The sequence below is a fragment of the Nannobrachium achirus genome (genome assembly GCF_963921795.1).
Source record: "Nannobrachium achirus genome assembly, chromosome: 2".
Lineage (NCBI taxonomy): Eukaryota > Metazoa > Chordata > Actinopteri > Myctophiformes > Myctophidae > Nannobrachium > Nannobrachium achirus.
The window spans coordinates 30,651,948-30,666,342 of record NC_137811.1 but is presented as its reverse complement, the minus strand read 5'-3'; the positions used below and the strand labels follow the sequence as shown (position 1 = coordinate 30,666,342).

Here is a 14,395-nt window from a genome sequence, read left to right as displayed (position 1 = left end):
CCCTATATTATATTTTGCCAAAATAGCTGATCTACAAGCTCACAACACGCATTGTGGTACAATGTACTATGAGCTTCTTGATCTGTTATTTTACCATTATTTTTATTTTATTTTTTATTTTTTGCCTATAATTACAAAAGAGGGTTTAAAGTGGTGAAGTCTGTTTCATAAATATTTTACCAGTGAAAACTGTCCAAAGTACATTGGATCCATTAAAACACAGGTTCTTTTTTTTCTCCATTTCCTGAAAAGTATCACAGTTTTGGACCAGCCAACAAAAGACAGATGGTTATGTTATATCTCTCAGAACAGTACACAGTAAATTAATAAAATGTTAGCCATGCTGTATAATACCACCAGATTCCACATGTTTGCTGTTTAACCACAAGTTGACTCTCTGACCCGCTGACATACTCAATAGGCTGAGTGACTGCCTCTATTGTTCAGGTCCGTTTCCTGTGCATGGTGGAAATGTCAGCCCCACTGACTTACTGTCAGAGTGGGTGGTACATTATGCCTGGCATCCAGGAAGACTCCACCGTCATCGACGGGATGGTGTTTTCTGCTGGTGTTTCAGTCCGAGTGTATCAGAGGGTGCGTTCGGAAATGCGCACTGGGTGTGTGCTCAGTGTAGTGAGTGCCTAAACCTAACCCTAATCCTAACCCTAACCTCAGTAAAACTATGCCTAACTCTAACCCTAACCCTAACCTTAACCTCAGTAAAACTATGCCTAACTCTAACCCTAAACCTAACCTTAAAGCTATACTGTGTAAGATGCCCAACTAGTGGTCATTAGCCCTATAGCAAACCGCGGTCGCGTCCGCGTCTTTCGGCCGTTTTTCGTACCTTCAGACCCCCGCGTCTGCCTCCACCTCGCTGAGATCTATCTTTTGAGGGGTCCCTTGTTCCTGTGCGTTCAGTAATTCCAGAGATACGGACTCCTTCACCCTGCCTGGTAGGCGAAATTACCTAGAGAAGGGATGGTACAAACGGGCGACAACAAATATGGCTGCCATAGCGACCCCACTTCAAGATGCGCTGTGATTGGCCGGCAGTTGTATAACCCTCGCTGTGATTGGCCGGTAGTGTGATGACGCAATTTTGGCGCGAGATCCGGTCCCCGGCAAGGATCGCAGTTTACATATATAGAGAAGGCTTTACAGGCTGAAATTCACGGAGTGGGTGTTCTAAAACTTTAGCGATTTAACAGTTAGGACAATTTTAAGATTTGTTTTATAAAAAAAGTTACATGGTACAACTTTAACCTCAGTAAAACTATGCCTAAACCTAACCGTAACCCCTACCCTAACCACACCCGGTGCGCATTTACGAGCGCACCCTTTGATACACTCGGACTGAATCACCAGCAGAAAACACTCTCCCGTCATGGACACACATATAGAAACATATAGGGCTGCAACTAGTGATTCTTTTCTTGTTCTATTGATTAAACAAATAGCAGACACACGCGTATATAACGCTAGCCTCATAGCATAATGCTAGTATTTTTTTGGCCAAATTGAAATTTCTGCCAAAGGGCCAATTCATACTCCACTTTTAGATTTATTTCGGTTCTAAACTACAATATGACATCATTAATTCGGCTGTTAGGTGCCACAGGGATTTTGTGACTCTCCGAACCAAGCCGGAATAAATTATGTTATAAAAATGACGTTGGCAATTATGCTATGAGGATAACTTTGAATGTAACACTCATTCTAATGGCTGATTAGACACACACACACACACACACACACACACACACACACACACACACACACACACACACACACACACACACACACACACACACACAGTATATACTGTATCAACACGTCAACATGAAAACAATTGTAATAGATCTTTTATAACCACTTACATATAGCCCTATTTTATACTTCATGGGGTTGTTCAAAAATCACGAAAACAGCAAAACCTCAAACCACAACTTCCGTGATGGTTGTGGGTTCGGGCCCCACACGAGCACACAGCTTGTATCACATGGTTCTGGATACAAGGACAAACACAGACATTAGATTGATTAAAACCCATTACAAACAATATGAGGTTGCCCATAACTGGATCATTGATTGTCTCATTGATTGCCGCTGTGAAGACCACACATCCAATGGCAATAAAAGGATGTACATCACAGCTTGTCCTAACCTAAAAAGCTTTTTCAGATGTAGTCATTATTGAGTCCATTAGTTGACATAGTATAGTGTTTGTATCTGGGCTAAATGTAATCTAACATGATAGAATTCTGTTCTAAATCTAATCTAAAATCAAATCAAATGAATTAAATCTCTTTTGGGGTTCCCTTGCACAGCACATTTTCAAACGGGGGTCCAATAATAGTATGTATCAATTTAGTGGTCCTAGACATGAAATTGTTTGAGAACCAGACATCAGGGACATAATAACATGTAAATGACGAGTCAAATTACACAATTCTGAATAGGAATCTTCCTACCAGAGTCGGGTTGATTGAACGATTTACTGTTTGTTGTGTTGTTGCTGAAAAATTTGGCAATTTTATTTTTTTACTTTTTTTATTGTTTGAATACTTCAGTCCGCAGAAAAAAGCAGTAAAGTACAGTACACTTAAATACAAGGTAAGAAAGCACTATGGCTTGTTTCCATTGCGGTCCTTTGTACTCAATTCACTGAAAAATGTAACAGGCAGTTACCACATCTATGTTGCAAGCCATCAATCTAATCATATCTGTGTTTGTCTTTGTATCTAGAATCATGTGATACAAACTGTGATCGCATGGTCCCTGATTGATTAGGCCCTGATCCCAGCAGTGTGTTAACTCTGCCCTTGTCTGTAGTATATCACAGAGTTGTGCTGTAAACACTCTGAAGAAGGCTCTTTGCCGAAATGCCTAAGCATAGTTTGTTTTTATGATGTGAGCCAAATAAACAAGTATTTCGTCTTCGTTCTCTTAAAGTTTGAGTTGCGCTGCCTTTTTCATATGTTTTTGAATATGTTTACTGGAGACTATTGTCACTCAAGTGAGAATCCCACTGTTGAAGCGCAACCCTTTTTCTAACTCAAACGAACATATTTGCCATATTGTATAGCTACGTATGTGATACTTCTTTTGACAGCATTCATTCTCTAACAACAAAATACCGGTAACCCATAGTGTTCGTAGTAAGGTTGGCATAGCCCTTACTACTTACAAACCTTCACTACTTTCCTGTAAAAATGCTATTATAGCCCTCACTACTCTTTTAAAAGATACCATGGCCTCACTATTTAAGAAAAAAAAAAGAATGATAAGTTACTTTCATAACCTGAATTCTAAACATAACCCCCAAATGATAGCCCCGTGTGATAGTGAGAACTGCCAAGGTGTCCTCCCTTGCGAGGATTGAATTTGTCTTTCTATCCTTACAAGGGATAATCTCAGATTTAAACACACACACACACGCATGCACATGCACGTGCACACGCACATGCACACACACACGCACACACACACACACACACACACACACACACACACACACACACACACACACACACACACACACACACACACACACCACTGAAACGACCCAAAGACAGAGACATGAAACACAGAACCATGCACATCTCACTTCACTTCAGAACACACACAACGATGCACACATTCTCAGTGCCGGCTCGAACTTGGCTCATGTAATGATATCATAAACTGCAGAGGCAATGCACAGCGTATACCCAGGGGTGTCGCACCAAATTCTGGGCCCTGGGTACTTTAACTATTGAAAAATAGCAGATATACAAGCTCACAGCGAGCTTGTAGATCTGCAATTTTTAAAAAATATTTCAAATCCTTCTAAGGTTTTTTGAAAAACATATATTTCTATGTCAGTGGTGCTCAAGTTTTTCATGCGAAGGACCCCCGAAATGATATGTATTTGGCCACGGACCCCCATCTCAAAATATTTAATTCCAGGGATCCCCCAGAAGCAAAATTTGAGTTAAAAATGTTCGCTTAAAAAATAAATATATTCAAAGATTTGCACACATTTTCACGACTTTTCAAAAATAGCAGATCTGCAAGCGGCTGTGAGCTTGTATATCTGCTATTTTTCAATAGCTAAAGCATAAAATAATTACGTCCCCCTCCACCTTGGGCCCTAGTAACTCAGTCCCACTTCCCCCCCCTTGTGACGCCCCTGGGTATATACCACACATGAGGAGAAACAGTAAGTGATGGTTTGTTTGGTCACTGCTGCATGAGCGATGTGTCTTGCTGACCTAACTGGCAGTGTGATTGCTCAGCGGGGTCGGCTGGCAGCGTGGCCATGTTAAAGATCACGTCAGATAAAGCGGAACACACAGAGAGCTGATATTCTCTGGGTTGTGACCATGACTCATGCCGTCCCATCATTGCCCGGAAAAAAAAGCTGAGTGATCCTTTGTATCCTTGCCAGGGAGAGAAACAAAGGTGGTGGTGGTTGCTGTTGGGGAGGGGGGGCAAAGATCGATGCTTTGGCAGCATTGAGAGAGAGAGAGAGAGAGAGAGAGAGAGAGAGAGAGAGAGAGAGAGAGAGAGAGGCAGAGAGAGGCTGAGAAAGAGATGGAAGCTTGTTCTCAACTGTAATGTCGATAAAACACATTTGACCACGAGAGGGAATAATAAAGAAGAGAGAGAGAGAGAGAGAGAGAGAGAGAGAGAGAGAGAGAGAGAGAGAGTGTATGCTCTTGCTCTTCATTCATTCCAGTAAAGCACATTGAATTGATACACAGAGAGAAAGATTTCAGTGCTGAGAAGAGGGAGGAAGATTATTGGTGGGCACATGTGAATCAAAAGAGAGCGAGAAAAGGGGGGTATGGGGGGGGGGGGTATAATATAAACAAGTGAAGGACAGAGGCTGAGGCAAGGGAGACGGATCAAAGAACGACAAAGCAAAGAGTCGTGCTTCAGCTCGACTGTCACTCACCCTGGGCTGGCCTGTACCATCACTATCAGACATGAGAATTCATTACGAGAGCTGCTTCTCTCCCTCTCTCTACCCCTCCCCGTTGTCTTTCTTTTCTTCCACCCTCTTTTTTCTTTAGCCTATATATTCCTGTTTTTCCTTGGGGCGATATTTTACCCATCCCTTGACTCTGGAATTAAAATAACCCAACCCCCACCACCCAACACACACACACCTCTCCTTTTCCTCCTTTGCTACTTCTAATCTGTTCTTTTCATTATTCTTTCATTATACTCCTCTCTTGCCTTTGTAGTGTGGTTCCCTGTCTCTGTCTCTCTTCATCCCTTGCTTTAGGGCTGACGCATCAGATATTCTCTCTGTCAGGTAACCTGATTTTACACGGATTGCATAAAAACACAGCGCCGTGCAGTGAGCCGTGACAAATTATGCGACCGAGCAGGTGATGGAAGTGTTTTGTTCGGGAAAGTGACACCTACCCTTGTGAAAATTATGAACAGCATAACATTAAAACAAACAACATGATGCTATTAGAAGTCCTCGTTTGAAATGTTTAGAAAGGTTCACAACAGCAACCTCCCATGTGCAGGAGGAGCCCACCCTTAACAACACTTATGGTTGATCTATCTGTCTGTCTGTCTGTCTGTCTGTCTGTCTGTCTGTCTGTCTGTCTGTCTGTCTGTCTGTCTGACAATAATCTGAGTATCCCAGAACATATTCACTAGCTTTTGCATACAAACGGGAGGGCGAGTACAACAGACAGCTTCTAAAGGAACATCAACAACATAGCCATCAAAAGGGATTGTAATTGCCACATACTGTACATAATCACTTTGCGTACGAGGAATAAACTTCACCAGTTCATACCTTATGGTGAACTGATATACACTGAATACTCTGCATTGAATGGATCCATCTTAGTAACATGATTATACTGTATTTGTTCCACTCACTTGCATGGAATGTGCTTAGAAAAACAAGTGTGTTTTTCATGCAGTATTCTGTGAGGAAAACCACGGACCTGCAAACAAGTCTGTCCTTGCAGAGGCATGTTGTTGGAACACGCTCACGCCCAGGGACGTGCTGGGCCCCTGATTCAGCCCGGGAAAAAAAGAGTTGGAGAGGCCCTCATTGCGTGCTATAGAGAGAGATCTCTCTCTAGAGAGATCTCTCTCGCTGCTGCTGCTACTCAAAGATTTGTGACAAAGTGACAAGCCAGTGGGCCAATTACATGAGTTATATTTTGTCGTGGTCGGGTGGAAACCTTGTATGTCCAAAACCGTTTGTTTTGTATTTATCATTTTAAAAATGATTTAAACTAGTGAAAACAGCCGATCTACAAGCACACAACACCTCGCACCGCGAGGCTGTTTTCACTACTTTTGTGCGACGGCCTTGTATGATGAAGCAGGGCTTTGCTTTGCGAAAAAATTTACAAATTTGAAACTTGGAGATACGAGGTTTCTGCCCGACATTGTTTTCCTAATGGCCGGCCTGGTCCGGCCGGGACTGAACCGGCCATTCGGGAGTTGTCCCGCTTTTCCCAATGGCCAGCACGTCCACGCTCACGCCTGCTCCACTGCATGAAGTAGAATATCTGCACTCTGTGAAATGCTACCATTTGTCACACTGGCTGACCTCAGTAAAGTGTGAAAAAAAAGACTGTAACTAAGAACATTTACTTGAGTACTGTACTTACTGGTTGTTTTTGGATGCAACTGTCCAAACGTTTTGGATGCACGCATGCACGCACGCACAAACCATTTTATTTTCCTCCAAGATGATGATGACCTTCCGATGGCTACATTCCACAACTTTTCTAGGGAGTTTGGGACATTTTGGGGTCCCTATTTTCGTCCATGCAAAACCCTAAACTTCTTTGCCTTTTTTTTACTATTTTGAAAAACATTTTTAAATACTTCAAATAGCCGATCTACATCAACACGTTGTGAGCTTGTAGATCAGCTATTTTAAGTATTTAAAAATGTTTTTCAAAATAGTAAAAAAGGCAAAGAGGTTTAGGGGTTTAGGGTTGAGCGTGGACAGATATGAGGCCCCCAAACTTCCTAGATAAGTAGACTAATATATTATGGATGAACCAGTGGTGTGTTCTAGACTTTTTTTGAGGGCATGCTATAATCTATGATCCACGGCCATTCGTGTGGCCAGCGCATACGCCAGTACATGATGCCTATCAGATACGCTACTTTGAAAGGTTCACAAGGGCATACGCTTTTTAAAAAAAAATATTCACAGCATACTCTGTATACCCGCATGACAGGTAGAACACAGCACTGGGATGAACCACTTAAGCCCTGTTTTAAATGGTTAAAATAGACGATCTACAAGCACCACTGAAAACCTTTCGGTGAAATCTCTTAATTTGTACATTTATTACTTTTTTACTTACTCAAGTATTTACTTGAGTACAGGCCTACTACTAGAGCAGTTGTTCTCAACCATTTCAGACCGCAAACCTTTTTCTGAGGTACCCTATTAAAAAGGTCTTAAAAGTCCTTAAATCACCTGGAGACCCCACAGATTGAGAACCACACTACTAGAGGACTGAGGATATCTACAGTAGTGCTCTACCTTGCTGTCCTCTCCTCACCTCTCCTCCTCTCCTCACCTCTCCTCCTCTCCCTGGCTCCTCCGCTCTCCTCTCCTCTCTCCTGTAGGAACGTTACATATTCAACCAATACAGAAAATCACATCCGCAACTCAGTTCTTACATAAGGCTCTGCAAGACTATGCTATGATGAATGTGCTTATGATGAGCCACATCAGCTATGCACCAACCATACTGTAGCCTACTGTAAGGCTTATGTAAGGCAACGCTATAAGGTTAAGTTAGGTGATGCTATAAGCCCCTGATGTCCACTGGGGGATGACTTGTTAGTGGATCTCTCCGGTCTCCAGCATGGAGAGATGATTAGGGCTGGGTCGATATAGCTGGGATGAGTGCCTGCATGCATTGATGTCAGATCACTGCTGGGAGAGGGAGAGGTGCCCTGGCCAAGAACTGACTGCTATAGTGCTAGTGCTGCTGCTGCGGATCTTCAGAGAGAGAGAGAGAGAGGGAGGGAGGGAGAGAGAAAGAGAGAGTTTTTGTATTTATTTCATGCCGCTATCATAAGGCATGACATGGAGGAGGCAGCAGTGGCTTAGGGGTAGAGTGGCCGTCTTAGAACATCAAGGGTTCCCGAAGGGTTACCAGTTCAATCCCAGGGTCAAGAGTCCTTGAGCAAGACTCTGAACCCCTAGTTGTTCCCGATGAGCAGGTTGCTACCTTGCATGGTTTCCTCCGCCATCTGTGTATGAATTTGTGTATGAATGAGTAAATGTAATGCCCAATCTCTGTCTTGGATAAAGACGCTGTATAAATCTACCATTTACCATTTAGTGGCTATGTTTGAATAATGACGATCCATGCCCACCTACTGTAGCTATACCTGCGTGTGCGCGTTTGTGCGTGTGTGTTTGTGTGTGCGCATGACCGGAACCAGATCCAGACCTCTTCTTCAGACTGATACTGTGTAGACCTACTGTATGTGATGTGTACCATAAGAAAGTATAGAAGTGTCCTATTTGTATTTCAACAAGGGTTACAAAATACATTATCCAGCTGTTTTGGTCCAACTATGTCAGGAATGTGTATGTTAAAAGCCAACGGCCCTGGCAAAGGACTATTATTACCTGTTGGGTGTGCCTGTTTATTAAGTGACTCTCAACAGCCAACCAGTCTCCAGAAGAGCTTCACTACAATGAGCACACGTCAGCGTCCTTAGGGCAATATACAGCAATTAAACCATCTCATAGTCGACTGACTTGTATTATGCTCCTGGCTTACGGGATTTGGTCTAAATCAACTCCATACATCACAGAATAGGCTACCCACTTCTCAAACATGCCTACTGCATGTCTGAGTATTACTGCATTTACAATAAGCCACTTATTAGCTCTCTGTGATAATTGTACAAGGGGAGGCTGTAAATACCCAAACAGAATAAAGAAGGATTACATGTCTAGGAATTAATGGTATGTTGGCTATTATCTGTCAATAAAGTTAAGGTCTTTCCCAGATCTTTGACTGAATCTCCACTGTTGAAACATGTATACGGTATACGTGATAATCACTTTCTCAGGCACGTGCACTCCTACTAGTGCCACAGCATGCACCTGCCTGACTGCCTTCATAGGAGAAAGTGTCCTCTTTCCCTCATTTATATCTCTCTTGCCAAACCACAGTTCCTCTCCTCCCGGCTCTCATTCAACACAAACACTATAGGCTAGGTCAATTTGTTTCCCCCTCTTGTTAAGTCTGTTTTTAACAAGTAATAAGGTAACTGGAATGCAACTCAAAGGTCTTCAAAAGTATGATGGTTGCTGACCCAAAAGACCCCAAAATAGCAAATTAACACATGTGCTCACAGAGAGTATGTGTAATACTTTTAGTGACACACAGCAGAGGAAACAGAGATGTTGCCATACCATTGGCCAAATGGCCTATTATTATGAAACCCCAACCCCATGGTGTAAAGTAACTAAGTATATTTACACACAAGTATTTTCAGTACTCTCTCTTGTCCATAAAAGTACCCTACTGAAAATTGGAAATACTCCAGTAAAGTAAAAATACTTCAATATTGTACTTAAGTACTTGAGTAAAAAACACTGACTATTGAATTAATAATAGGCCATTGGGAACAAACTATATATGATGATGATGATGATGATGATGATGATGATGATGATGATGACGACGACAATGATGCCATATGCTATCATAAGCATAACCTGATGATGACCTAATTCACAGTTAAAGGGACAGTTCACCCCTATCGATTACTCACCCCGATCATCAAATTATTGGTTTAGGAATGCGACAAAACCAAAATTTCCATGAATTCAAGGCTTCATGGGGTGTAAATGATAGAAAATAAGTAATTCTTTGGTGTGAACTACTCCTTTAAAGTAAGTTCAAGTCCATTATGCTAAATTGTGTAATAATTGCTTTATGACTTTTGAACATATTATATTCCAGAATAATGTTAGTGCTATTAGGCTCTACTTAAAATTAACAATAGAGTGAGTGGATGTTGTAGCCTAAATGAAAGTCTTAAAAAAAAGTCCCGCCTGGCCCCTCGCCCATGCACGATTAGTCAAGCAGGTCTTTTTAGAGAGAGAGAGAGAGAGAGAGAGAGAGAGAGAGAGAGAGAGAGAGAGAGAGAGAGAGAGACGGGAGGGGAGGGGAGGGGAGGGGCGGGGGTCACCTTTTGTGCAAATATATCAACCAGGACTGCCACCAGCATCAGATTTCTTCTCGCTGTGTGTGAGTGAGTGTGTGTGAGTGAAGTGAAGGGGGCATTCGCTTCAGCAAGACAGAGAGAGAGAGACTATAGCCTCCCGAGAGAGAGACTTCAGAGAGAGAGAGAGAGAGAGAGAGAGAGAGAGAGAGAGAGAGAGAGGGAGAGAGAGAGAGAGAGAGAGAGAGAGAGCTTCGGAACCCTGAAGGAACACTTGCTGCCGCTGCCAGAAGACCCGCACACACACACTCTGCACCTAAAGAAGAAGACACATCTGCAGAATAAAAGTTGGAAAGGAGCCATGGACCGACTTGGACACGCGTCGCTTTTGTGCACCTTGCTACTTTGGACGCTGCAAGGTAAAGCGGTTTATATTATGTGCGCTTTCTTTCATTATGCGGGTAAAAGTAACTTTATGGTCCTGTTTGTCTAATCTGCTGACTGTTTTAGCCGAGTGAGAGTAGCGGAGCTTTGGGATGAACCTGTCTGTACTTGCCTCAAGGAGCTACTTTGCTTATTTGTTTTAATTGGCTACTGCACCGCACTCATTCCTTGTTCTGAAGTTGGTGTATTTGGGGGAAAAAAACCTACTTGTTTACGAGCGGTCTGAAAAGATATGCCGATAGCAGGTGGAAGAAAAGTAAATCCTCTACGATGTGTATGACAGATTCAGATCAATGGAAAACAATAGTCGTGACTGTCATTAATATAACCTTAGTTACATTGGCGGCGGCATTATTAATATTTCAAGGGTTTTGTAAGCCCTGCCGCACGTTGTGTCTTTGTAGTTGACTAGTTGTCCGGGAAGCCCCTTGCTCGGCACTTTGAGTGCACTTGTGCGCGTCCATGGGGGACTCCGGTATGCGCCGTCTGTCGCCGGATGGCCACTGGGCGAGCAGCGCTTTGATCACTCAGCTTCACACACGCACGCGCGCGCCATACACACATACACAACACATACACACCCACACACACAGCGGCTTGTACGCGGGCTCGGCGCACCCCGCCCCCAGTACTTTTGGTGCGCGCGTGTCCGTGGTTGTATTTTATGCGCATTCTTTTCTGGCATCGGTGATGTGATGTCCAATCCATCAACGTGTTCTTCGCATTGAGTGACTTTTGAATCAAAAAACATGTTAATTGCTTTTTTTTTATTTAAAGGAATAGTTCACCCCCAAAATGACTTTCTATTTATCAATTACATTTACTCACCCCTGCATGGAGACTTGAATTCAGTGATATCATTTTGTTTTTGTCATATTCCTAAGACAATAATTTGATTATTATCCATAAAAATATCCATGAATGTAATTCTTCATGGGATGTGTAATTGATAGGAAATATTGTATTTTTTGTTAATTATAAATATATATGCCACCTAATATAAAGATGGTAGGTTCTTATCTTGGGTGGGGTTGTGGAAGTGGTAGCTTCTAGGAACTCAGATAGGCTAGAGGGTTGTGGTGGGTGTTTTGTTTGTTTGTTTGATTGATTGATTGATTGATTGAAGACTTTATTATAAGTTTGCATAGGAAAAGGTACAGTTTCATGACGGTACAGTTCACTGGTACAAGGTCTACTAAAAGGAGATCCATGAAAAGACTAAGCTTATTTCCACAGTCTGTGACTGTGACTGTGACTCCCCTCTCTTACTTGCTCTCTTTTGCTCACTCACTGCATTATTTTATCCTACCGCCTCCGCAGTTGCTTTTCTGTTGCAGTACTCCACTCATGCCTGAGACGTTGATGAAAGTGTCTCAAAACAAACCTGCACCGATGATGGTAATAAATGTTTATGGATATGAACAAAATCATTCCAGTAACAACATCAAGGAGATAAAATGAAAGGGGCTCCTTATCATCAGGAGTAATCAACTAAAAGAAAAAAAAAATCTTCGTCTAAAAAGCTACCCGTTTATCTTCTTGAATCTCAACCCCTCCTCCAGCAGTTTACCTGTCTGAAGTCTCCCTCCATTCCATTCCATTCCACTCCCTTCCCCTCCCTTTCCTTCCCGCTCTCTTTTTTCATCCCTCAGAGATCATGTTACCCCCCCCCCCCACCACCTTTCCCCCCTCCCCGCCCCTCTCCTTCTCTCTCCCTCCTCAGTCAGACCTCACCTGCGTGCTCTGGGAGACAGGGTGACTGTAGGTGTGTCTTCTGTTTAGAGAGCTGGGCCTTTCATGCAACCTTCTAAAACAGGTGCCCACTAAAACGTGCCCTGTAATTGGAGTCCCCCTGTAGACATGTCCATGCGTACAGCACAGCTGTGCTGATGAATTGATATTAATTGATACCCTTGGTACTTTTAATCTGGTCCCTCGTCGCTCCCCCTGCAAGGCATGTGGTCGAAGCTTTCCCAATTCCTACAATGACGCAGCACAATTACTGTTAATTAAGCTTTTGCTTGAACTTGAGATGTTTTGGTCCTGTTGGGTCAGTCTTTACACTCTCAGAGTTAAATTAACACACGGCTTTATGGTTTAGTATAGAAGTGAATTGACTCAATAGCTCTTTCGCTTTGTTGGTCGACGCACCTAGCTTGTTTTCAAATCATGGGGGACAAAGATAAAGCCCACTCTCTCTCTCTCTCTCTCTCTCTCTCTCTCTCTCTCTCTCTCTCTCTCTCTCTCTCTCTCTCTCCCCTCTCCCTGCTAGCCTGGTTATGTCTAATAATAGCAGCTCTCAGTGGGTCTCGGTGGGATACTGTCACACAGACCCACATTCCCACAATCATGGCTCACCCACTCCCAGCGCCAAACTATGTCACGGTGAGCTAAACAGGACCACGGGATACCTAACACCCGGTGTGTGTGTGTGTGTGTGTGTGTGTGTGTGTGTGTGTGTGTGTGTGTGTGTGTGTGTGTGTGTGTGTGTGTGTGTGTGTGTGATTGTCCTTGTTTCCTTGAGTCTGTTTATCTTTGACTGTGTGCGCCTATGACAGGTATGTGTGAGTGCATGTGTGTGGTTCTGTGTGTATGTGTGTGTGTGCCCATATAGTTATACATTATGTGACACACAGTTATGCAGCGCATGGCAACCCGTGGCATCCCAGGGTGCCTTGCATGCCTCTGTTTGGCCCGATTCCCCCATGTTGGGTAAGCTTCTTCTCTAGCACTGCTCCTGGAATGTCGACGCCTTTCCCAGAGGCTCCAACAACAGGCGGCAGGACCCTGAAATAATGACTTCATTTTTAACCAGCCCGAAGCACTACTAGTCTGTACCAGATGTTGGCACACACTCATGGCTGCTTGTTGGAGATAAAGCCGTGCCCTCGGGCCAGGGGAGAAGGAAGGTCAGGAAACATCTGCATTTTGTCTCTAGTCGTTTATACGGTGCGCTGGAATTTGGGTTTTATTCTTTGAGGGTGGATAACACCTGGATTTGTCCAGCCAATGGGGCTATTGGAGATGATTTGTAACTAAGAGAAAATGTTGACTTAACATTAAAAGTAGACTAGTCTCAGATCGTAGCATGCTGGAGGGTGGAGTTTAGGACAAGAAAGGCAGAGACGCGGGTAACATAAGAGAACGTGAGCGAGACGGACAGAGGGAGAGAGAAACGAATGAGGTAGAGCAAGTGTCTTCAACAGGGGGTCCGGGACCCCTAAGGGTCCTCAGAGTTTCTACAGGGGATCTACCAAATCTTTATGTGATAGAAACCTTTTTTTCTCCTTTTTTAAATTAACCACCTGAACCCTAGCGTCCATATCTGAGAACTTTAGCCGAAAATAGCCGATCTACAAGCTCACAACGCCTCGCGCTGCGAGTCGTTGTGAGCTTGTAGATCGGCTATTTTCGGCGAAGAGGTTTGGTGTAGAGGAGAAAAAGAGCAGACTAAGTACAGAGTGAAAGGTCAAGTTAATTAAGTGTTGACAGTTCAAGAGGTTAAATATTTGAAAACACAAATTGACATGATTCCAAAATACATTGATGATTGTGTTGCCAAACGATGAAACTATATGGGTTGTGGGAGTCCCTGCTTCATCTCTCTCTCGACTAAGGGGTCCTTGGCCTGAAGACCACTGAGATAGAGGAGAGATACATTAAAGAGAGTTTGTCGCACTCCGAAGACGGTGGGGAGAATCGCTGCGACATGCGGCGGCAGAGTTCAAGCTGTGATCCTCTTTTGTATATGGCCGCCTTTAATTCC

General features: G+C 43.3%; 1 protein-coding gene across 1 annotated transcript in view; it reads left to right on the top strand.

Moving 5' to 3' along the window:
* Nucleotides 1-10,478: 10,478 nt before the first annotated feature.
* Nucleotides 10,479-14,395, top strand: part of bcam (basal cell adhesion molecule (Lutheran blood group)) — a 76,450-nt gene continuing 72,533 nt past the window's right edge. Inside the window, exon 1 of the mRNA XM_080741196.1 lies at nt 10,479-10,604. Coding sequence (XP_080597322.1) covers nt 10,547-10,604 — 58 coding nt within the window. The 5' untranslated portion in view covers nt 10,479-10,546. The remainder of the gene's footprint in view (nt 10,605-14,395) is intronic.